Source organism: Hibiscus syriacus, unplaced genomic scaffold (genome assembly GCF_006381635.1).
Source record: "Hibiscus syriacus cultivar Baekdansim isolate YM2019G1 unplaced genomic scaffold, ASM638163v2 tig00110339_pilon, whole genome shotgun sequence".
Lineage (NCBI taxonomy): Eukaryota > Viridiplantae > Streptophyta > Magnoliopsida > Malvales > Malvaceae > Hibiscus > Hibiscus syriacus.
Window position 1 is genome coordinate 972,032 of NW_024062692.1, and position 26,898 is coordinate 998,929.

The 26,898-nt window shown below is 33.6% G+C and overlaps 1 protein-coding gene across 2 annotated transcripts; it reads left to right on the forward strand.

The window, feature by feature from the left end:
* The first annotated feature begins 19,611 nt into the window (after window positions 1-19,611).
* LOC120120470 (chaperone protein dnaJ 10-like) lies at window positions 19,612-25,517 on the forward strand. Of its 2 annotated transcripts, XM_039140104.1 has the most exons (11): window positions 19,612-19,734; window positions 20,086-20,188; window positions 20,453-20,512; window positions 20,805-20,887; window positions 21,014-21,185; window positions 21,272-21,401; window positions 24,106-24,264; window positions 24,370-24,542; window positions 25,098-25,178; window positions 25,296-25,381; window positions 25,424-25,517. In XM_039140104.1, exons 2-10 carry the CDS (start codon window positions 20,102-20,104, stop codon window positions 25,377-25,379), a joined length of 1,029 nt encoding a protein of 342 aa, XP_038996035.1. In that variant the 5' UTR covers window positions 19,612-19,734; window positions 20,086-20,101; the 3' UTR covers window positions 25,380-25,381; window positions 25,424-25,517. The 2 variants fall into 2 exon arrangements, with proteins under 2 accessions (XP_038996035.1, XP_038996034.1); XM_039140103.1 differs by having other exon boundaries at window positions 25,296-25,517.
* Window positions 25,518-26,898: the final 1,381 nt, after the last annotated feature.

A 26,898-nucleotide genomic window follows, 5' to 3' on the forward strand; every position in this document is an offset into this window, starting at 1 on the left:
GTAACATTCTCAATACCAGGTTAGTGACTAAATTGTAAAACTTTAGAATTTGATGATTAAAGTGAAATAATTAAATAGTTTAATGACTTATTTGAAAATATTTTATGAAGAACTGTTAGTAATTATGAAATGAATTAAAGGGTAAAATGGTCATTTGACAAGAAAGATTTTTATTTCCTTTATAAGATAAGGAAACCCATGTGGAAGTGAAGAAGGCAAAACAAGCTTCTAGAGTTCTCTTCGTCTCCTTTCTTCTTCATACGAGAGAGCCAGAGCAAAGGTGAGTTTCTTTGTTAGTTGATTATTTGTTGATTTTAAGAGTGGGTTTTAATCCTTAGGTGATACTTAAGCTTAAGGAAAGCTTAAGTTGTCTTATAATCAAAAGATGAAGAAATTATAAGAGATTAAAGAAAAGGGGTTTCTAAATGAATTTCTGGAAAATAGTTGATTAGTTGAATTCGAAACTAAATTTGACTTGTTATCAACTTAATTAAGTGATATGAAGTGATAGAATTGGATTTAGAACATATTCAAAATTTGGTATGATTATTGATTTTCATATGAAGAATGGATTTTGAGGTTAAGGATGTATTAAATGAGTATAAATTGGTTTAAGCATATGTATGTGAGTTAAGAACATGAAAGGGGAGGAAACATGAAGTGTTGAAGCTAAAAATAGTGAATTTTTGTGCTTAAAATGTGATTTCTGGGCAAAGAGTATCGGTACCCATTCAACATGTATCGATACCCTCTTGAAAAAAAATCATCGAATATAATAAGTGTATCGATACACAGGTAGTGTATCGATACCCCCTTGAAACGAAAACTTTCAAATGTAATTTATGTATCGATACATAGGCAGTGTATCGATACATCAGATAAAGGATGTATCGATACCCTATAGAGTATACCGATACCTACGTTAAATAAGAAATGAAAGTAGCCTTTCTTTTAGTTTAAGAAGTGGAAGATTAGAATATACTGATATGTATCAATGTATGACTATGTAGATATTGAACGTAACTCTATTCCGGAACAATCGAAGAATTAGAATCAATTTGATTCAAGTGAGGCTAAGGTGAGTGCTTAATAGAATTATAGTTCAATGGAATTAAGACTTGTGATAAGTCTATTCCTTGTATTAGTTTCCATAGTATAATAGTTATGAACATGCATACATGATGATTGTTCTAATACATGCATAATTTATATATGTTACATGATATGATAAATGATATATGATTCATGTGATATATGATAGAAGAAAAGACACATGTTATTACAAGAGAAATGACATGAGTACATGAAAATATGAAACATAAGAATAATTCCCATGTTATATGATATGAGAGCTATAGATATAGTTGTCATGCCAAGAGTCGAGGGTTCTACGTGGTCCTTCGGAACATATATGTAATCCTTTGGAACATATATGCGGTACTTTGGTACACTTATTTGGTCCATTGGAATATGTATATGGTTCTTAAGGAGTGGTCCTTCGGGACATATACAGAAGTCCTTCGGGACAAATACATAGGTCATTCAGGACAAATTTCACATGCCCCTAGTGGGACCTCATACGAGCTATGGTGACAGCATATGTGCACAACCATAATGTACTCGCGTACCTTAAGTTCTCAGTAATGTACATGGGCCTACAAAAGGTATCAAAAGTGTTTGCATGATTATATGTTATCATGTTATTAGTATTTACATTGACTCATATGTAACATGAATGGATGATTAGATTATATGTTCATATTTATAGAAAGTGCATTATTATCATATTTTATGCCTCACTAAGCCTATGACTTAGCGTGTAAGCATTTTACACTTGGTACTGAAAGCAGGAGAATCGAATATAAGTTCAGCAGAACAACATATCTCCACTCGAAGATCAGATCATAAGTAAATTACACAGTATGTCTTGTTATGTAATAAATAAGTTGGCATATAAATAAAATCGTTAAGTATGTATGCTCTGATCGAGTTTGGTAATGTTTTAAACGTATTGATGTAAAAGGTAAATTTTATATTAAAGAAAGTTTAAATTTTTATGGTATTTATAAATGTATATGTTTTGAATAGTCAATGTGACATCTCGAATTCGTATTTGGGTCAGTTATGGGTTGGGGGTGTTACAAAAGGTGTCAATAATGCAAGTTAGATGAAAAGTTAAATGTCTAACAGTGCATTTTGGCAGAAAGGTGCCATTACTGCACGTTAGATGAAAAGTTAAATGCCTAAATGTGTATTTTGGTAGAAATATGCCATTAATGCAAGTTAGATGAAAAGTTAAATGCCTAACGGTGCATTTTGGCAGAAATGTACCATTACTGCACGTTAGATGAAAAGTTAGAATAGTGCATTTTGGCATAAAAGGGTGTCACTTATTGGTTTAATTAAAGAGATTGTAAAGGATTCTCATTAAGTATATATATTATCTCAGATTTTGATAGTCATGACATGTTTATGAATAAATTGTAGTTTATTTACAGTATTATGCCTCACTAAGTAAATACTTAACATGTTTTGATTTCACGCGTAGGTAAAATCAAAGATTTACCGAGTAATGAGTGTTGCAGCAACAACTTTCATCAATCTAAGGTTGAGTCGTTAGTAACAGTAGGACAGTTATAGTTATTTTGAAATTTAGCTGGCATGTAATCAAAATTAAGTAAAATACTTTGGAATCGATTTAAAGTGATAATTTGTAGAAACTTATTTCAATGAATGTTTTATTATTGTATTAAAATGTTTGGTTTGAATTTCGAAACACAATTTTATAGGTTTTACGATGAAGTGAATGTTTTTATAAGTCATGTTACACCTATGACTTGTGTACGAAAATATATACGAAAAATTGAGTGTTATATTTATTGGTATAAGAGCTACAGGTTTAGCCGATTCTCGATCAAAACCGGTTTTAAATTGAATCAGTAAAAGAGATTACATGTCATGAAGATTAACAAGGTTACTGATATGGTGTTATTAGAGTGTGATTGATGACGATCCTTACTACCTTTATTGTTATTATTATTTATGTCCTAATAGAGGTCAGAATCCTCAAACTTGCGAAGAGCGGGGGAACAAGAAATTAGAGAAAGAAATGGTAGCGAAAGCTACGAGGCTAATAGTGAACAGCCGACTCCATCAGAAAATGCTAGTGCTTATGCACATCAGGGGATGTTGTGCCTGAGTTTGAAGCTTTTACACAAGCTCTCGATGCCATTTTTACCCGATTTCAACCTCGTCCGCCCCCTTCTCCTATAGTACCGAGGATGTTGATCCCAAAGGAGCTGAAGAGTTTGGGAGCTCCAGAATTTCAGGGAGAAAATTATGAAGGTCCTATGGAGGCTGACTTATGGCTAAATGATGTAATGATAATGCTTTAAAGTCTTCACTGCTCGAATTTGAAAAAGTTGGGTGGAGCTGTATCGCTGCTAAGGGGATCAGTTTGAGTGTGGTGGTCAAATACTATAATGTATGCACCACCGGAACAATTGACCTGGCAGTTCTTCCTGGAAGAATTTAGCAATAAGTATATTGGTGAACAGTTTAGACAGGCAATGCTGCTGAAGTTCCTTAATTTGAAACAAGGCAACCGAGCAGTACATGAGTACAATACTGAGTATAATAAGTTGAGTCGTTTTGCTACTGAGGTGGTTCCCAATGACAAGGCTCGACGTGATTGGTTTATTGAAGGATTGAGGCCAACGTTGAAAGAGATGGCGTTGGCTTTGAATTTGCCTAGCTTGCAAGAAGTTATTAACCGAGCCAAGGCTATTGAAAGGGCTCAAGAAAGAGACATTAACAGCTGAGCAGAGTTTGCATATGGGGAAAAGAGTTGGAACGCTTTCAACTCTCTATTATACTAAGAGAGGCAAGGGCTCGAGTTCCTGATATACTGACATAGAGGGTTCTGTTACAGCTTCACAAAAAACTAAACATTCACAGTCTTTTGATGCTAGCTCAGGTAGAGAAATTGGAGAAAGAATTTTATGTCAGACATGTGGCAGAATGCACCGGTGAATATGCAGACTTCTTAGTGGAGCTTGTTTCCGATGTGGTGAGACTGTCCACTTTGCCTAAAATTGTCCTAAGAAATTTGGGGACAATGTATCACAATCTGAAAGAACTGCGGCAGCCTATAATGGAAGTAGAGGAAGGGGTAGATCCAGGGGACAATCTAAATCAATGCATCAACAAGAGACTCAGGGAGTCTCCAGAATTTACAACATTAAGTCCAACGAGGATCGGGATGACCCGGAGATCATAACAAGTACATTCCATCTTTTTGATGAGCCTGTATTTATTTTAGTTGACCCTGGTTCTACACACTCATACATTAGTACAAAGTTGGTTAGATCTAGAGTAATTCTTTTAGACCCAATTGTTAGGTGAGATGATAGTGGTAAACCATGTGGTTCATACTGCGAAAGTCACTAGGGTATGTAGAAAATGCCCTATAAAGATTCAAGGGATTGTGTTTTCGGAAAACGTAATGGAGTTGCCTTTCGATGAATTTGAAATCATTTTGGGAATGGACTGGTATTCTCCACATCATGGATGGGTCGATTATTGTCAAAAGTGATTATTTCTGAAAGATGTGGAAGGCTCAGAGATTGTAGTGATCGACGAAAAAACGAAATCACCATCCAATGTAATATCAGTCATGACTGCAAGGAAAATGATGTCAAAAGGGTGTATAACTTTCCTAGCTAATGTGATAGACACTCGAGTACCAGAATCAAGAGTAAATGAAATTCCAACAGTTAAAGAGTTTGCAGAGATTTTTCTGGAAGAATTATCGGGTTTGCCTCCAGACCTTGAAGTAGAATTTAAAATTGAGGTTTACCCGGGTACCGAACTTGTTTATATGGCTCCGTATCGAATGGCTCCAACGGATTTAAGAGAATTAAAAGCCCAATTGCAAGAGTTACTCAATAATGGATTTGTGAGACCCAGTGTTTCTCTTTGGGGAGCACCTGTGCTATTTGTGAAAAAGAAATATGGGTCTATATGATTATGCATCGACTACCTTCAGTTAAATAAAGTAACGATAAAGAATAAGTATCCTCTTCCGAGGATTGATGATTTATTCGATCAATTGAAAGGTACATCAGTGTTATTTAAGATAGATATGAGGTCGGGGTACCACCAATTAAAGATTAAAGAGGATGATATTTCCAAAATAGCTTTTCGAACTCGGTATAGACATTATGAATTTATGGTGATGCCATTTGGATTGACTAATGCTCCTGCAGCACTTATGGACTTGATGAACCGAGATTTCCAACCTTATTTGGATCAATTCATGGTGGTATTTATAGATGATATTTTGGTATATTCTAAGTCAAGAGAGGAACATGATGCTCATCTTCGAGTGGTTCTTCAGATACTTCGATAAAAGAAGTTGTTTGTCAAATTGTCAAAGTGCGAATTTTGGTTAGCTGAGATTTCTTTCTTGGGTCATATAGTCTCTGTCGAAGGCATAAGAGTGGATCCTAAAATGATTCAAGCTATAGCGGATTAGTAAACCCCAAAGAATGTTTTATAAGTTCAGAGTTTCTTGGGGCGTGCTGGTTATTATAGACGGTTCCTGAAGAACTTCTCAATGTTAGCTTCATCGCTAACTAAGTTGTTACGAAAGGATGTTCCTTTTGTTTGGTCAGAGAAATGCCAAGAAAGTTTTGAAAGGCTAAAAAGAATTATAACAGAATTCCTAGTGCTTGTACAACCTGAGTCGGGTAAGGATTATGTAGTTTTTAGTGATGTATCTCATAATGGGTTGGGATGTGTTCTTATGGAAGATGGAAAAGTTGTGGCTTATGCCTCAAGACAGTTGAAAACTCATGAGAGAAATTACCCGACACAAGACTTGGAATTGACAACGGTCGTATTTGGCATCATTATATGTACGGTGAGCGGTGCCATATTTATACAGATCCTAAGAGTCTAAAGTACTAACTGTCTCAGAAATAACTAAACTTGAGGCAGAGAAGATGGATTGAACTTTTAAAAGATTATTATTTGATCATTGATTATCATCCCCGTAAGGCTAATATGGTAACAAATGCATTTAGTCGAAAAACTTTTGTCGCTCAGGCTTTGGATGCGCGAATGTCTTTAAAAGAAGATGGCGTTTTGATTGCTGAACTTAAGTTAAAGTCGATGCTTTTAGATCAAGTAAAAGAGCTCCAAGGTCAAGATGAAAAATGCTTGGCGAGAATGGCGCAAGTAGAAAAAAAGAGGTCAAAGACTTCGAAATGAGGGCTGATGAATGTTTATATTATTGTGGAAGACTTTGCATTCTCGATAATGATGTCCTTTGATGATGCATCCAGGCGAGAATAAAATATATAGGATTTAAAGAGTTGGTATTGGTGGCCTAGTATGAAAAGAGTTTGTTGCGAGATGCTTGAAATGTCAGCAAGTGAAAACTGAACACCAAGTGTCATTAGGATTGCTACAACCGATATCCATTCCTGAGTGGAAATTGGAACGAGTTAAAATGGATTTTGTTTCGGGAATACCATTGTCACCAGGAAAAAAAGGACTCAATATGGGTCATTGTAGACATATTGACCAAGATAACTCACTTTATTCCAGTTCTGGTAGATTACTCGATGGATAAATATGTAGAATTGTATATAAAAGAAATAGTTTGGCTGCATGGAATGCATATATCGATAGTGTCTGATCGAGACCCAATATTTACCTCAAGATTTTGGAAGTCCTTACATGAGGCATTGAGTACTCGATTGAATTTCAACACAGCTTTTCATCCACAAACAGATGGGCAGTCAGAACGAACTATTCAGATATTAGAGGATATGCTAAGGGCATGTGTGATTGAATTTAAATGATCATGGGAAAGGTATTTGCCTTTAGCGGAATTTGCTTATAACAACAGTTACCAATTGAGCATTAAGATGGCCCCGTATGAAACATTGTATGGGAGGAAGTGTCGAACACCCATAAATCAGTTTGAACTAAAGGATCGAGACCTAGTTGGCCCAGATTTGATGAAAGAATTAGAGGAAAAAGTGAAAGTTATCCAGAATAATCTAAAGATGGCCTCTGATCGACAGAAGTCTTATGTCTATTTGAAAAGAAAATAAATTGATTTCAAGTGGGAGACAAGGTACTTGTGAAAGTTTTGCCTTGGAAGAAAATATTGTGGTTTGGGCATAAAGGAAAGTTGAGTCCGAGATTCATTGGACCTTACGAAATTTTGAAAAGGGTCAGACCGGTAGCTTATCAGTTAGCTTTGCCTCTGAATATGGACAAGATCCACAATGTTTTCTACGTGTCTATGCTCAGAAGATACCAATTAGATCTATCCCACATTATCACACCAGAGGAAATATATATCCGGCCAGATTTAACTTATGAAGAAGAACCAGTGCGAATATTAGCTAGAGAGAACAAGAAATTGTGTAACAAAAAGATTCATTTAGTTAAAGTGCTCTGGCAAAACCATAAGGTGGAAGAAGCTACTTGGGAAAGAGAGGAGGACATTAGAAAGTAGTTTTCACATCTCTTCGTTTCAGGTACTTCTTTAAATTCGATGACGAATTTTCTTAAGGGGAGAATTGTAATACCCCAAATATTAGGTCAGTGACCTTATTGAAAAGATTTTAAATTTGAGGATTTATTTGAATAAATGATAAAGGATAAGAAATGATTTAGAAATAGTGTTTAAGACCAATTGGTAAGAATGGAAGAATGAAAGGGGTATTTTGGCCCTTTAAAGGGAAATGAATTTAAAATTCATTTTAATTAGGGTATTATAGTAAGGAAAAAAGGGAAAGTGAAAAACACATTAAGCCATTTTCTCTCCTTATTTCCGTGTTCTCCTCCAAAACCAAAGGTAAGGCTTCATCTAACTAGTTTATCCTTTCTTTTTTGGTTTTTTATTGAAACTTTTAGTGTTATAGAGGCTTAAGAAAGGGTTAAAGATGATTAAAACTAAGAGATGGATGTTTTATTGGAGATTTAAGGAAATGAGTTTTTGAATGTTATGTTGGAATATGAGTTTTTATATAGGCTTAATAGTATATTTGACTTGTCAAAGAAGTAAATAAGAGATTAGAAGCCTTGGATGTGATTAAAAACATGTTAGAAAAAGTGGTATGATTCTTGGTTGGAGATGTTCTTTGGAGATTTTAGATGTTATAAAAAGCAAAATGAAGGGAAGTTAGTTGGGATAAGTAAAGAATAGTTTAATAGTATTATTGGAGGTAAAAGTAAGGGAATTTGACGAAATTTGGGTAAACATCGAGCTGAAAAATGGAAAATCTAGGTCATGGTATCGGTACTAGAAGAACAATCGGTACTAGAAGAACAATACCGATACTATAGGTTTAAATTTGAAGAATTTTGGTGAACAATGTCAATACTGATGCAATTAGTATCGATACTGAGGTGAGTATCGATACTAAGAGAAAGGTATCTATGCCATGGATTCTAGAATACAGAAATGGTATCGATATTGAAAATGAGTATCGATACCATAGTATAGAAGTATCGATTCCATGGTAGGGGTATCGATACTATTGAGCATGGAATTGTAAGATAGGCTGAAATTGTAATAGAAATTTGAAATAATAGTACTTTTATGTATTATTAAAGTATAAATGTTAGGGAATATACTAACATTGGTATGTTATGTGTCTTTAATGGATGCTTATGTAGATCATAACCAAGCTCGTGAGTCTAGCAAGAAAAGGGGCAAAGATAAAGTTGTCGAATAGTCAGACATCATTTCAGCTTATTAGAGAGGCTTATCAGGAGAGTCTATCTATTGTAATTATAAGGGATGAGGGAGACTCACAATGAGTTAACCTCTAATGTTTTGATTTAATGTATGTTTTACCGCATTAGATATATGTTTATAATGTGTATTAAATTGATATTATGAATAATATTTAGAGTAAGAATTGCTCTAAGATGAAAAGTTAAATGCTTAATTGTGCATTTTGGAAGAAATGTGTCATTAATGCAAGTTAGATGAAAAGTTAAATGCCTAACAGTGCATTTTGACAGAAAGGTACCATTAATACACGCTAGATGAAAAGTTAAATGTCTAACTGTGCATTTTGGCATTAAGATGTCATTAATGCAAGTTAGATGAAAACTTAAATGCCTAATGGTTCATTTTGGCAGAAAGGTGTCATTATTGCACGTTAGATGAAAAGTTAAATGTAACACTCTCAACCCGTACCTGACCCAGATACGAGTCCGAAGTGTCACATTGACTTTTCAAACTTTGACTCTTGACGAAAAATCAAGGAAATTTAAAACTTTCATTAAAATAACATTGTCACTTTACACAAGTTAACCAAAACAAGACAAAATTGATCATAGCATTTGTAACAAACACTTTTCTTACATGCCAACACTATACACGACAAAAGACATACTTTATCCGTTACTTCTGATCTGATCTTCTAGAAGTGTTGCTGTTCTTGCCACCCTATTTCCGCTCTTCCTGATTCTTGGTACCTACGTGTAAATCACTTACACGCTAAGTCATAGACTTAGTGAGGAATATAAATATAATAATAATGCATTCAGTATGAATATGAACATGCAATTTATCCATTCAATCATGTCGTATACAATTCAATGTAAACAATAATAATATGGTAACATATAACTATAACAATGTAATTACCTTTGATAATCTTTTATAGGCCCATGTACATTTTTTAGAACTCAAGATATTCGAGTACATTGAGGTTGTGCACTATGCTGTCACCACAGCTCGCATGGGTCCCACTAGGGGCTATGAAATTTATCCCAAAGGACCTATGTATTGTATTTGTCCCAAAGGACCTATGTATTGTATTTGTCCCAAAAGACCACTCCTTAAGAACTATATACATATTCCAATTGATCAAATCTGTCTCAAAACACCCTGTAAATGTTCCAAAGGATACATATATGTCCCGAAGGACCATGTAGAACCCTCGACTCTTGGCATGCCAACTATACCTATAGCTCTCATATCGTATACCATGGGCATTATTCTTATGTTTCATATGTTCATGTATTCATGCCATTTCTCTTGTGATCACATAACTTATATCATTTACCATGTCACTTGTACATTTGAATCTATTCATATATATCATTTATCAAATCATATGAACATATATACTTTATGCATGTATCATAATAATTATCATGTATGCATGTTCATAACTATTATGCTATGAAAATCAACATAGGAATTAGACTTATCACAAGTCTTATTCCATTGTACCATACTTCTAATATGTACTCACCTTAGCCTTGCTTTGACTCGATTCTAATCCTTCAATTTTTCCGGAACGAGATTACGTTCTAAATCTACATAGTAATACATTGATACATATCAGTATACTAATTGATATATTCTAAACTATCATTCCTTAGGCTAAAACGAAAGCTATTTTTATCTTTTAATGAAGGTATACATCGATGCACTACACCATGTATCGATGCATCCCTTGACGGGTGCATCGATGCACTATCTATGCATCGGTGCATAAATCCTATTCGATGTTTGTATTTTAAGCAGGTGCATCGATGCACTCCTTATGCATCGATGCACTAATGGCATTTGATGTTCATTTATTTTAAATGAGTGCATCGATACACTCCATGTGCATCAAATGCACCTTCAACAAATTCTGAGATTTTCTCTTGATGCATCGTTACACGTTGAATGTGCACCGATGCACTCTGCCCAGAATTCAGTTCTTGAACCCGAAAACTTATCCATTTCAGCTTAAATCTTTCATGTTTCATCCCCTTTTATATTCTTAACTCCAGTACACATACTTAAACCAATCTATACTCATTTATTTCATCTTAAACCTCAGAATCATATCCTCCTTGTGAAATCCAAGAATTATACCAACTTTGCAACATGATTTAATTCCACTTCTAACCCTTAATATGTCTTAACTAGATTGATGCAAGTCAAATTTAACTTCTAACTCTAGTTATGAACTCTATTTCAAGATTTCACCCAAGAACCTCAAATCTTTAATCCCTCATAACTCCATCATACTTTGATTTTAAGATAACTTAAGCTTTCCTTAAGCTTAGTTATCATCTAATAATCAAAACCCAATCTTAAATTTAACAAGAAACTCAATAATCAAAAAACTCACCTTTGAGCTTGGAGATACGGGAGGAGGAATAAGAAGAAAGAAAACTCTGGATAATTCTCTCTTTTCCCACCTGGTTCCTTATCTTATAAAAGAAATATAAAAATCTTTTGTCAATTGACCATTTTACCCTTTAATTCATTCAATAATTACTAAATAACCTTCATCATATTTCTAATAAATCATTGAACTATTCAATTATCCTACTTTAATCACCAATTTCTGAAACTTTACAATTTGGTCACTAACCCGGGTATTGAGGATGTTACATTAAATGCCTAGCTATGCATTTTGGCAGAAATGTGCCATTAATGCAAGTTAGATCAAAAGTTAAATGCATAACGGTGTATTTTGGCAGAAAGGTGTTATTAATGCAAGTTAGATGAAAAGTTAAATGCCTAACGGTGCATTTTGAGAGAAAGGGGTCATTACTGCACGTTAGATGAAAAGTTAAATGCCTAACGGTGCATTTTGGCAAAAATGTGCCACTAATTCAAGTTAGATGAAAAGTTAAAACAATGTATTTTGGCATAAAAAGGTGTCACTTATTGGTTTAATTAAAGATATTGGAAAGGATTCTCATGAAGTATATGTATTATCTCGGATTTTGATAGTCATGACATGTTTATGAATAAATTGTAGTTTATTTATAATATTATGCCTCACTAAGTAAATACTTAACGTGTTTTGATTTCACACGTAGGTAGAATTAAAGATTTACCAAGTAAGGAGTGCATAAGCAACAACTAACATCAATCTAAGGTTGACTCATCAGTAACAGTAGGACAATCATAGTTATTTTGAAATTTAGTTGGCATGTAATCAAAATTAAGTAAAATACTTTGGAATGGATTTAAAGTGATAATTTGTAGAAACATATTTCAATGAATGTTTTATTATTGTATTAAAATGTCAGTTTTGAATTTTGAAACAAAATTTTATGGGTTTTACGATGGAGTGAATGTTTGTATAAGTTATGTGACACCTATGACTTGTGTACGGAAACATATACGGGAAATTGGGTATTATATCGGTGGTTATAGTACTGAGCAAGACATTATATATGCAACTCGAGCATATATATTACGGTTGATTGGGGGAGTCTTGATGCTGGATAAATCCGATAATCTTGTTCATATACAATATCTTCCATTTTTGGGTAACTTTTTGAATACCCTTCAGTATAGTTGGGGATAGGCAATATTGGCGTTCTTGTATCGTGAGATGTGCAAGGTGTCAATACTTGTAAATGACATGTGTACGATGGAAATCAGTGGATGTTTGATGTTATTATAATCGTGGGTCTAGTACAGACTTCCATGGTTAACACTGATTAGTCGAACTGCAGTTGACTTTCCTTTTGTCGGAAGGTAATATTTTGATTTAAAGTATTTTATCTTAAATTAAATAACGAATATTTTGTATAGAAAAAATAATTACCGATTTTTATTTTGATTGGTATATAGATGGAGACATAAAATAGAAGAAAAAGGGTTGGCGCACAATAATGTGAAAGAGTTTAGATTTAAGATGAACATCAAATACAAAGTTGAGGTATATATATAATTAATTAGCGAATTTTATTTTTATTTAGTTTCTAATATTGTTTATTTATTTCATCAAATTTTATAATTATTTAATTAATTAATAACTATATAATTTTGTTTTATAGTTTATTTGGAGGTCGTACGATGATGGAGAAATTATGTCGTGTGTGCCACAACATGTATAGGAAGATTGTCAATATTGGTGTGATGTTACACCATTGATCCATTTTGCTTTTGTTGAGTTCCAATTTTCCGATAGAGTGTTGAGGCAATTCGGCTTCCACCAACCTATTCCAAGAATTCCAGAGAATCATGACGCTCTCCTTATATTAGATGGGCGGGGTAGGCACGGTGAGGATTGGGCTGTGCCAACCATATCAATCGTTGAAACAACAGGGCTTCATACTTGCCAATGCTCACTCCCATACAAACGGATGATTTTGACATCCAGAATTTGGATTACCTGAATTATTATTGGGAACATGGAAAGTCGTTCTTGATAACGAACAGAAAAATACGATAATTTATAGAATGTCAACAAATTTGGTAAAGCCGAGAAACCAAGACGGAGTGAAAAATGGGAGTTTATCTCACCATAGAGCATAACAAGCGGTAATGGATACTATCCCACCAGAAGTTTTTGGTGGTACATGATCATTTCATCAAGTGTTTGTTGATTTTTATGTTACAACCTACACTCCTCAACTTATTCATCATCAATCACCCATGTTTTCTCCCATGTTTTGAGCATCATGTGATTTTGATCAGATGATATCTATGATATCAAATATAAGTATTTGTCCTCAGGTGGGAGAGCAGAGTGGTAGTGGGCATGCATTTACAACACCAGATCATATGCCTTCGGTGAATGAGCAGGTTGGTTATGATGAACAAACTCCTGAACAACTGCAACGACCACAACGAAACTGACGTGCACCTCAGCATTATTATTCAACAACACCCCGTCACCGACAGGAGTTGTAAACACTTTATATGTTTGAATTAATAAATTTTAAGTTGAATTAATATCCATCATTCAACTATTAATATCCATCATATTAATTCAAATATAGCGTCAACAAATATTCATCATATTAATTCAAATATTGTTATTAATCGCATTAATTCAACTATTGATAAAATTCACATTCATTCAAATATTAATATTAATAACATTCATTAAAATATAGGGTCAACAAATAGCCATCATATTAATTAAAAAATAGATAAAACATTCATTGAAATACAAATAGGAAAGAAATTAAATTATTCGTTCAAATAGAAATAAGATTACTAGTGAGGCCTATACCGTGGAAGGTTTGGACAATTTCTTTTTGAATGAAGTTCACCTCTACATAATCCACATCTCTTCAGTTGTTCTTTCTCTCTAATATGGATATCTTATATTGGTATGAATATGAGCAGACTTAGATTGACCCGTTGGACTTCTACGAAGTAGTGGATTTGGCAACCATTCATCATGATGTCGTTTCAGCCAATATGATTCATTTGGGATCGGTCTGAACTCATGGTTGTATATATGTAATATCCTCTATAGGTGAAAGCACTCATCAACATAAGTGTATGAATTGATTCCAGTATGTATACATGCAGTGACTGTATGAGCACACAAATATCTCCACGGCTGAAAATGACCACAATCACACCATCTTTGTCGTAAATTAACTGTAAATAATTCTTGATATGCTCATTCGTTGCGACGTATTCATGTGATGAGAACAAAAGTATGTCCAATTCGATCAAAGTCATGAAAAAACATAGAGGTTGCCAAACGCTCATTTGCTTCCATTGCTTCTACCACCGTCGGAGCCCAGATTTTACCTTGATTTATCAGACACTCAATCTCTTTCCCTTTATCATACCAAACTTTAGCCAACCTAAAGTATGTCTCTTTCACCACACTCGCTATTGGGAGATGGCGTGTACTTTTTTGTACTGAATTAATGGCCTCAGCAAGGTTTGTTGTCATGTGTCTGTATCACCGACCACCATCGTATGCTTACGACCACTTCTCCCACTCGATTTTCAACGCCTACTTCCAAACGTACTCATCTATGACCTTCAAATCGTCCAATCTTTTGTCAAACTTTGGTTGGCGTACTTCATATCCTGTTTCAAAATATATATTATGTTAACGCCAATTTATAAACAAACACATAAATGGGTACAAATGTTGAAAATAAAACTTACCCATGCTCACTATCTCCCTACAAATACGGCTGTTATGAAACTTCTCAATACAATTATCAATATGACAGATACAATATGTGGGATATGCGTGCGGAGGTGTCCAACGACTTCTCGGTTATTCAATTGCTGCCAAAAGGCATGTTCCTCGATCGAATATCAAGGAAACTCCATCTTCTCAGACGATATACTTACGTAGATTAGTCATAAAGAAATCCCAAGCCTATATCGTCTCTCTTTCAACGATGAAGAATACAATTAGGAATATATTTCTTTGACTATCCTGCGCAACTGCTATCAACAATATATGTTTATATTAATCGTATAACCACGTACCATCTACTTGGACCATACGTTTGCAAAATGGAAAGCCTTCTATGTATGACTTGAATGGCCTGAAGAGTCTATGGAATATTCTCTTCCCTTGAAGAAGTTGACCTTCGTAGTTGTATGCAGGTATGGTATGAGACTTCACGATGGTTCCAGCTATGAATTATTTCATAGCTTGTAACAAATCAGGTAACTCATTGTATGATGTATCCCAATCGTCATATATCAACCTCCTTGCCTTCTCTTTCGCATGCCAAATGGGTTTGTATTTACATTGTATCCGAACTTGTCTCGAATAGATGCAGCTAACACCGACCAAAGGATCCTTGGATTTTGTTTAACCAATACCTTTACACATCGGAGTCCAGTAGTCGGTGGTCTTGTTCGATAGAGTTTTGTAAACATGTGTGTGGACCATTGTACCTTGTGATGACCTAAGCATCTTACCTCTGCATTTTGGACACTCTGATCAACCACTTACACTCAGGTTCATATTTAACACACTTCGCGTATATAGTTTTCTGGTTGGACTCTACAATCTTGCAATCTACATGACCTCTTATACAATACTCTTTAATCACCAATGTAACTTCTTTTTTTCTCTGTATTGCTTCCCAACTGATAATTCACCAGAGTTATTGGACGATTCAGTTATGTAGCATAAAGTTAAATGTGGCATCTATGGGAATTAAAGTGCCCTTATTGCTTCATAATCTATCTCTTGCATGTGAGGGGTAGGTTGATACGGTGTCGGATATTCATCAATATTGATATCAACTTCATCACCATTGAACATATCGTCATCCTTAACCAAAAGGGGTTCCTCAGTTTCTTCATCTCCACTGGAATCATCAAGTATTTCTTCCCAACGGTTTTCAGCGACATACTCTGCGGCTCCATATTTTCCACCAACTTCATTTTCACTTTCTAGCATCGCCCCAAAGTTGTTCATCGACCTATATATCGGGTTATCGAAATAACTCTCGAAATCCATTTGAGATGAAGTTCCAACCGCAATTCTTGATGACCCAGGCACATTAGATATGTTACACACCTCAACAAATAACTCAATAATTGGAGTATTTGTCGAGTCATGTAATTCAACCATAGTTATAATATCATCATCTTCTTGAAGTGGTACTGCAGCATACCTGACCGGATTGGGACATACCATAAATCTGTACCTCAAACCATCAACTGTAGCTCAGATTTTCCTTTCTATCATCTCCTTAATTTCTACAAATGTGATGTCCCTTTTAAACATCATATTTATAGGTGTTTCAGACTGAAAAATAACTCCGACCTCATTTTCTGTAATATGCCCATTGTAATGGACAATCGTGAAAAAATTGTTGCTCATTTTCTCTACACATAAAAATCAGAATAAATTACATTTATAATTATAATAAAAATAAATTATTTGCAAAATTATAATTAATATTATTAAATTTATAATAAAATAAAAAATATTAACAATATTTTTTATTTTATTATAAATGTAAATATATTAACAATTTTTTTTATAAAAATAATGCTTAAATATTATGATTACATTATAATACTGATTAAATTTATTACTTCATATTTTTTATAACTACTTATTATTACTTCGAATTTATTACTCACTAATTTATTATACTTTCCCGTGCAACCACCAACCTACCTGAGATATTAATAGAAAATTAATAACCACCAACCTACCCGAGTTATTAATGGATAATTATTAACCACCAACTTATTGATATTATTAACGGATAATTAATGATGCAATTATTTTTGGTCATTATAATAAATTTTATTTTTCTACTATAATTACTAAATTTATTACTTCGGATTTTTTATAGCTACTTATTATTACTTCGAATTTATTACTCTCTAATTCATTATACTTTCCCGTTCAACCACCAACCACTAACCTACTCAGGTTATTAATGGATAATTAATAACCACCAACCTACCTAGATTATTAATAGATAATTAATTATTGGTGCCATTATTTTTTGTCATTATAATTAATATTATTTTTCCTCATTATAATAAATATTATTTTTCTACTACAAATAATAAATCAAATATGTTCATCTAAATATCTTAAAATTTCTACTACAAATACTAAATCAATAATGTAACTAACAATAAATCGTAAAATACTTTAAATAATATATTTTTACACTTACTTGAAAGTTTCTTCCGACAAGTTGATGTTATAAAAAACCTTTTCGAATTTCTTACTCATTTCTTTTTTATCTGCAACAACATATTAAAAATAATATTTTAATAACCTTTCCGAAATAGAGATATATTATTAAAATACGAATAAATTTTTTTCCAATAATACTTACATATTATAGATTGAAAGAAAATTTCGTTCAAAATTTTCTCTACTATTCTTCCGACAAGTTGATGTTATAAAAAAACTTTCTCGAATTTCTTACTCGCTTCTTTTTTACCTGCAACAATATATTAAAAATAATATTTTAAAAATCTTTTCGAAATAGACATATTTTATTTGTGTACGAATATAATTTTATTCGAAGAATACTTATATATTATAGATTGGAAGAAAATGTCGTTCAAAATTTTATGTGCTATTCTTCTCGAATGCTTACTCTTTCAATTCTTCTTCAGATTTTGCCTTTTCTCTCCTTTCCTCACCACTACTTTACTCCTCAATTCTCAACCAAAACACCCCATTTTATAACATACCAGATATTTATTACAATTTTTCGTTCAACCACCAACCACCAACCACCAACCAACCTGATTATTAATGAAAAATTAATATTTCCATTAATACTTATATGTTTCCCAGTCTGAGGCAACCTACCACCTACACTGAAGACGCCGAGTAATCACGGAGACTTCTGCGTAGCCAACTTGCCTGAAGACGCCAAGTGATCCCGGGGACTTTTAGTTTGCCTGAAGACGCCGAGAAATCCTGGGGACTTTAGGCTTGTACTGTAGAAAAGACCCTAGATGGGGAAATAATGTTGGAACCATATTATCCTGGGAAAAACTTCCCAGGATGCGTTATTGTGGTACTTTTGCCGTCTTTTTTCCCTTTCCCTTTCTGTTATCTATCTTTGCTTTTTTTAACCTTATTGGGTATGATTTGATTTTGATTGTCACTGTATTTGTAAGTTTTTGTGTTTAATAGGCTTATATCGTAATGAAGTAATTAAAATATAGGTAAAATGGTCGCTTTTATCCCTATAACATATTTAATGTATTGTTTTTGTTTTTATCGTATTTTCACATCAATTTAACCCTCAAAGTTGCTCAATTGCATTAATGTTTAAAATATTTACTATTTTTTAGGGTTTTAAGTTAAGGTTTAGGGTTTTAAGTTTAAAGATTATGGGATTATGGTTTAGGATTTAGGGTTTTGAGTTAGGGTTAAAGTATAAAATGATGTAATTAAACAATTATGTATGCTAAATTTATACAAAAATACAATTGGAGTGAAAATGATAAATTGAGTGGCCCCTTTTATCTAAAATATTTTTTAATTTAAGTATCCAAAATAGTTTTTGATGAAAATATGTACGTAAAGTATTCAATCTTTTTCATTTAAATACTTAAAGTATTTTTTAATTAATGTCACGTGTCAATTTTTTTAGAATTTAGATGAAAAATATTAAACATTTTGAGTACTTATTTGACCATAAAAATAAGTTTAGATATTTTTTGCAAAAAAAAAACTTCATGTAATTAGGTAAAAAAAATAGTGTACTTTAAATACTTATTTATAATATAAGCCTTTTTAATAATTATTTCATTTGATAAAAATGTACAATGTCAAAAAATATTCTAATGTTTGAAAATAATTAGTTTGGTTCATATTGTTCGAGAATATTTCGATTTCTAATGTTTTATTTTGAGATAAAAAAATTTCTTCATAGATTTAGTTAACAAATGATTAGTATTCTAAAAATATGAGATTTTGTCCTAAAATAAAATGTTAAAGGTAAAAGCGATTATTTAGTCAAATATTATATATAATTTTGTTTTAAAGAATAAAAGATTATAGAGTAAAATACTAAGAAAAATTAAAATGATTTTTTAAGTGTAATTTTTGAATTATGAAAAAAAAAACATGCAAAGGATTGGAAGTGGAAGCTTCCTTTCAAGCTTCTCTTTCCTCGAAAAAAGGGTACCGCGTTTCGCCATTGGCATTTTCACAAACAATTACTTAGCACAGCAAGCAAATGTGGTTCCGTCCGACCACATGGGACCTTGTTGCTTATATTTTATTGGCTAACACGTTTATACACGTGTAATAATCAAATCCCCATTGATGGTCCCCATCGCGTAGTGGAATCGCTTCCTATATATCCATCTCTCTCTCTCTCTCTCTCTCAAGCTTGGGTTTATTTCTTTATTTTGGGTCGGTTAGTGATTGATTCCCCCCTTTGTTTATATTGATGCATCTTTCGCTTCTTCACACCATTCCTCGGCCAGTTCATCCCAACTTTCCATAACATGTAAGTTCAAAGATTCTTCTTTTTGTTTTTGCTTTTTCTGGCCAGATATGTTTAGATGCTTATTTCCCCCCTGGAATTTGGATACTTAGAGATCTGAATTGGTTCTTATGCCATATAGGTCAGAGTTAAAGGTCAATTTTTTCAAAACAATATTCCCAGTTCTTGGATTTAATCGCTAAAGAGTCATTTATTGTCTTATTTTTTGGCGGATGCCAACCCATATCGTATTTATAACTATGAATTTGTCTACTTTTTGAGAAATTCGTCATTAGTTTTTGTTTCTGTTATTCCTTGTTTTATCATGAGGCTAATTAGTTGGATTCGGGTGCCTAATTCTAATGCCAAGAGCAGTGGCAAGAGAATAACAATGGTCAAAGAAACAGCCTATTATGATGTATTGGGTGTCAATGTTGATGCATCTGCAGCTGAAATCAAGAAGGCTTATTACCTCAAAGTAAGCTTATATTTTTATCCCTTTTCTAATATGTATGATTTCAAAATCAAATATGAGATGGATGCTGTAATTTAAGGGAAAAGACTTTACCTTTGCGTGACAAGAATTAGGGTTGGATTTGTTCTTAGAAAGTAGTTTTCGGTTTGAATGAGTTTTGTAGTGGATGTGTGGTTGAACTGTAGCAAGAATTAAGAAATTTGGTTAATGAAACACGTTATTGTTGTTGTTATGATCATCATCTGACTCTTATGTGGTATTTTTCAGGCAAGGCTTGTTCACCCCGATAAAAATCCTGGAGATCCAAAAGCTGCTGAAAATTTTCAGGTAAGTCATCCGACTTTATCCTTTTGAAACTTTTCCAGCTTTTAATTATGCTTTGAAAATATAGATTTGTAGCTTAATTGACAAACCTCCTCAAAGAAAAGCCAGCAGGCCCCATTAGGAACCGTATCCTTCGCTCTGCAACTGCCGTTTTAAACAAGTATTTCTATTGAATTAGTACTTTCATGTTTCTCAAGTTAGCTTAACTGATCAAATTGAAAGCTATAGAAATGAAAACATGTTTTCACCTATAATGTATATTTTTACTTATCTTCTGTGTTTGATATATGTGAAGGCACTTGGTGAGGCTTATCAGGTTCTAAGTGATCCTCAAAAGCGTGAAGCATATGACAAACTTGGAAAGGGAGGAGTACAACCGTAAGTTTTCTTTTAAGATTTTAGACAAAAGTTTGCTAGAAGATGATGCTCATCAAGTTTACAAGCAAGCAGAAAGCTTTATTAACTTCTTAGTTGCTAATTAGTTTGTTTTTTCCCCTGTGACAGGGACTCAATGGTAGACCCTTCAGCTGTGTTTGGGATGGTTTTCGGAAGTGATGTTTTTGAAGAATATGTTGGCCAACTAGCTCTGGCTTCTTTGGCATCTATTGAAATTGAAATCGGAGATGATTCACTTGATAAGGAAGCTTATATGCAGAAAGTTCAGGAAAAGATGAAAGTAAATATATTTTTAGAAGTTTTAATTCTACTCTTAAATGTTTGTCTTTCAGTTACTCTTATTTTCTTTTTCCGTTTACCATGCAGACAGTTCAGAAAGAAAGGGAAGAAAAGCTCATCTCATTACTGAAAAATCGTCTTGTGCCATTTGTTGAAGGTGAAACTGACGAGTTCATTAATTGGGCAAATTCAGAAGCACTACGACTTTCACAAGCTGGTAAGTTTTTTTATCCTAAATTAATACTATTGGAAAGGTTATTTGTTGTGCAATCTGCTAATCCTTGTGAGCTTTACCGGACACTGAGTGACATGATTAAGGGGAAAACAGGAAAACAACAGTAAATCAATAGAATTAGGCTGAACAAACGGGTAAGAAAGAAGATGAAAAATCTATAGTTTCTCTCTGTGAATCAAGAAAGTAATACGAATGTTGTGGCTTTAAATATTTTACAGTTTATTTATACTTGGGTTACGAATAAAGTTTTGTAGCCTTAGATTAAGCCCTAAAGATAACTAATAATCCTATCCCGAGATTTGAACCCTAAACATATCTTATAATCCTAACCGCATAATATGTCTAATTAATAAACATTACTAAAATATAATAATAACAACAACATAATGTAAAGCTCCAATCTTCCCGGCTTGGAAAACTCTTCTCCGATGAGAAAACTTTTACTACTTCAGCCATAGTCTTTAGTATACACAATAGAATCTATGTTGGTGCTACATTTAATATTCTTAAGAAAGCCGATCTCTAATCTTGACGGGGGCTTAGTGTTATCATCCCAGTTTATGAGGAAAAGGAGCAAACATGTTTAATTGTGGCCATCTCCATACTATAATAATCAACTGTTTCATCAGGACTCTCCCTTTTCTAATATATTTTAGCAGTGGCGGTTTCACTTGAAACCATTAGAACCTTAAACCTTCTTTCTCTTTAGTTCAACACCAATTTTTTTCTCGGGAGAATCAGATTCGATTGTAGAAATTGGATCAGTTATTTTTAATCCAGAGTCATCATCCAACATTGTGGCCTTTGAGATATCCAAAAGATTTCTAATTCGTCTCTACTCCTATTCTTTCGAGGTTTTGCCTGTCATTCTATGAACAACCAAAGACTTACCCTCAATTCGATACCGATCAACTTGTTCACTTTCTTCTGGATATACTCATTATAGCTAGGATTTAATAGATCTTATTGTTGCTCTTCCTCATGCAACTTGCCATGTAAGTAAGCAACATTAAATCCACCCTCCTTTAATTTAAGGACATGCACCGACTGCTCCTCCAATCCACCTTGTACTGCACGATTTGTGGTTCCAGCATTTTTCTCTTCCTCGCCAAAATCAAATTTATCAGCAAGACCACCTTTTGTATGGCAAACTAGTTGTAGGCACCTTCCAGAATCTCCATTAATGTTCCCACTTGTTCATGTTGCAGCCAAGATTAAATTTACACCCAACTATTCAATCGTATCTCACATCAAAGACATAATTGTTTCTCGATCTTGAATTCCTTGACCTCAAACACTAAACAAAGGTAATATGTCTAACAATTAATAAATACTACCGAATTTAAAAAAAGAAAACAGTAAAGCTATTGCGTGACTGATTCAAAAAAAAATTCATCATCAAAAGTCATTTTCTGTATCCGTTAGGATCTTAGTTGAGTTCAAGGTAAGTTTAAAGGTAGGCCTGATATCTTGGTCCAGACTGATCAAATACTATTAATAGTGTAAGATCACTGGTAAATAAACTGTGAGTATATGTTATAAGTTATCTCTTGTGTAATATTAATTTTTATATCTTCTTTAACTTGCTACCCTACAAGATTACCAGTTAAGGAATTTAGCTTTATAAGACATTTTCATTTCTGCATTCTTTACTAAAATGCTTCACCCATTGTTGTCTCCTACTTATTCCTCAGAACTTGAGAATCAACGTAACACACTTTACCTGATTGGCAATTGGCGAATTCATAATGTTTCGCTATACCTGGATGGAAAATGTATGCATATGATTGGATGACAAAAGCATTTCATATCAATGTTAAACTCAATGAGAAACACCATTTGTCATACTCTATATTATTTCGTATAACCACATAGCATATCATTAATTTCGGCAATTTATGAAACATAAAATTAAACAGTTCAAGCATATTGTAAACATACCATTTAGCTAAAATTATCCATAAACATATCAACGATTATCCTCAACAAAAACACAATTAATTATAATCCCAAGCATATTGTCAAACATAAACACTCATAGGAGTGTACACATGTAGTAACAAATATTTATCGATTCGCCTTTTCATTTTATATATCATACACAAACTATCTACACTTATTCCAGCCTTAGTCTCCCGTGCTCCAGCTACCCCCTTGACTCAATTCTTATATAGACCAAACAAATTCAAGAGTTACCGAAGCATTACTTACAATTATACTACAAATAATTGTAATTGAGATAACAATTTATTGTTTTCTTACCTTGCTCTTACTTCACGGGAACTCTAGATTTTTCTATTCTTATCTCATTTCAATTTTTTCTCCCTCTCACTAAATCAATAACAGATTTTAGAGGACACAACTATCTTCTTTTCCTTGGGTCAATAAGCAAGGTCAAGGCACCTTGTTTCTTCTATGGCTCGGTCACTTTACCTAAGCCTAATTCAATACTCTTTCTTGTTAGATGGCTGAGACGGAGCATTAAGTAGCTCTCCCCCTGTTTTCCACTTTCGATTCAGCTCACTAGAGTATGGAAATAATAATTTTTTATTCCTTACCACCTAGTGGAACAAAATTGCTCTTTAAATCTTTATGATACAACATGCAAAGTGGTAAATAAGTAGTATCTTCAGTTTGTTTACTAGATATTATTGTTGCTATTAGTTCAATTTTCCACCACTTTCAGCTTTTGGTGAGGCTATGCTACATACTATTGGATACATTTACACGAGGAAAGCTGCAAGAGAACTTGGAAGAGACAAGCGATATATGAAGGTTCCCTTTTTAGCAGAGTGGGTGCGTGGTAAAGGGCACCGCATTAAATCACAAGTTATGGCAGCTTCAGGTACAATATTCTGCAATTAAAGGTCTAGATCTTGTTTATTAGCATTCTAGTCGTTTCCATTTTATTTGAACTTTGAAATTTGAAAGTGTTTGCATCACCTTGTAGGTGCTGTTAGTTTAATTCAAATACAAGATGAGCTAAAGAAAGCGACTCAAGGAGAAAACAAAGAAGAGGACGTAGTGAAAGCCTTTGAAGATAAAAAGGATGCCATGCTTCAATCCCTCTGGCAGATCAATGTAGTTGACATCGAGTCAACTTTGTCTCATGTCTGCTCAGCGGTGAGTAAAAACGTTTCCGTAACTTTGTATCAAAAAGCGGTGCATTTGTGGTGTCTTTTACATGTGCTTGGTGAAGGTAGGTAAGGAAAGATAAGTGTCAGCAATGAATTTTATAGGATGGGTTCCTCCAGTTTCCTGTGGAGGGATTGGGGATTCAATTATAAGTCCATCTCAATGAGCCTAGGATTATGAGCAAGACTGCAAATATCAGTAGATTTAGCTAATCTGTATAGTTTGACAAGGAGTTGATAATTTGCAGAGCATTAAATTATTTTCGATTACATTCATTAAAAATTAAGAACACAAATTTTTCCCTTTCCCTCTCAATTGCTATACTGATTAATTGATGACACCGAGGAAGTTCTTGACCTTTTTACGGTCACCCTGCAATTAAAATGGTTCAACCCACATTCCTTTTGTGGAGTTGCAATGCACACCTTGCTTGTGCTGCTTTGCAGCCCTTATGGTCTCCTGGGGAACATCAGCTACCCTTTTATTGCATAGACGTACTATTTTTCATGTTCATTGAAGAATTCAAATCTGCTTGTTTTCCAGGTACTTAAAGACCCCAGTGTATCGAAGGAGGTCCTGGTTTTACGGGCAAAAGGATTGAAAAAACTCGGTGCAATATTTCAAGTATGACTTTCCCTTCCAAGGACTCCTAATTCAGTTGCTCATAGTATCTTTTCCGTCTGTGTTTTTCGATTTATTAAACCCTCTAAAGATTTCATCTTTCCATTTTCACTTCCTCAGGGAGCAAAAGCTGCTTACAAAAGAGAGAACAGTCTGCGCCATGAAGACGAAAAAGCAATAGGTGCTGGTTCATCTTCTACATGATCATCTGTGATACTCCTGGCGGATGGCGACATCATTGTCGATATATGCAGTGTGTTTGAAGTAGTTGCGTGAATTCTTTAAAGTATAGTCAAACTTCGATCGTATTAATTCAATGACATATCGGATTTCAGACGAGAATTAGGCTTAGGAATCTGTGTGTATTCGTCACTGCTTTTTTAACAAATTGATATGCGGATTAGTAACGTACGGTTGAGATTCTTCAGAAGCAACCCCATAAGTTTTCATGAGGCTTAAACTCGCTCAGTTAGATTTATGAATATTCGATGTTTTACGAAACATGACAGAAAAAGCAAACATTGACTAATAAAGTGGAATAGATCATTGAGCAGAGCTAGATCATTTGCATGCACTGCAGATGTTAGCTACGTTGAGGATCTCAAGAACATCATGATGCTAAGAAAATGATAAAACATTCTGTTAGGATTTTCGAAGTTCAATTTGGATAACTGAAAAAATTATAAGGGGGTAAACTGGAAAAAATTGTTCAAGGAGTAAGGAGAAAGAAAATATATACAATTTTGCATAACGATTTATAGTGAATCGACTTCTCAATTAAGTCTATCTCCATTACCTTAGCTCCTCACTAAGGATTTTTCAACAAATCTATTAATTTGTTCTTTCTTTTTTAATAACAGAGATAATCTTTATAAAACTCCCTAACTTTTCAAAAGCTCAATTAAAACCAAAACTCATTTACAAAGAAAAAGATGTAAACAAAGAAAACATCTAAAAAGAAGTTGTTTACAAAAATTAAACCTCACAAGAACAAAATATTTACAAGAGAATAAGAATAAAGAGTGAAAAGCTCTTTTATTGTGTTTGATTGTTTGGATAGATATTATAACCCTTCTTCAAATGTCTTGAACTTGTATTTATATGTTGGAATGAGTTTGTGGCCGTTTCTAGCCGTTGGGATTGATTTGGAGCCGTTAGAGATGTTTTCTCTACAAAATAAAAATGCCCAGTACAGAGGGTATCGGTACTCCTATAGGGAGTATCGGTACTACCTTTGTTATTTTTAAATAAAACTAGTTGTTACTAGCCTTTGGGCATGACGGTAACGATACTACTATATAAAGTAGTATCGGTACCCCTTTGGGTATCGCTACCATTTTTGTATTTTGGAATTTGAGCAATGCTGGTAGTATCGATACTACTTAGTGAGTATCGATACTTCCCTTACTTTTGGTATCGGTACTATATGAACAGTATCAGTACTGTTCATGATGTATCGATACTGTAAGAACAGTATTGGTACTTCTTGTCTAGAAAAGCGTTTTGTGCTCAATTTCAAGTTAAATAGACTTTGAATTATTTTTGAAAACTTTGAATAAATTCAATTCAAGCCTAAAAACATTTGCCTTAATTAATTATATCAAAATATAGTTCAACAATCTACCATTTTTAATATAACAAAACATTTGAAAAATTATTTTTGACAAAACTCCCCTTAATAAAATATTTAATGAAAAATATATCAATTGTTGGAAAATGTTCA

Coding starts and splice junctions, on each gene's coding strand:
- LOC120120470 (XM_039140103.1), top strand. CDS start 20,102: ATGGTCAAAGAAACAGCCTATTATGATGTATTGGGTGTCAATGTTGAT. Junction 20,513..20,804: donor AAGCTGCTGAAAATTTTCAG/GTAAGTCATCCG, acceptor ATATATGTGAAG/GCACTTGGTGAGGCTTATCA. Junction 25,179..25,295: donor AACTCGGTGCAATATTTCAA/GTATGACTTTCC, acceptor TCACTTCCTCAG/GGAGCAAAAGCTGCTTACAA.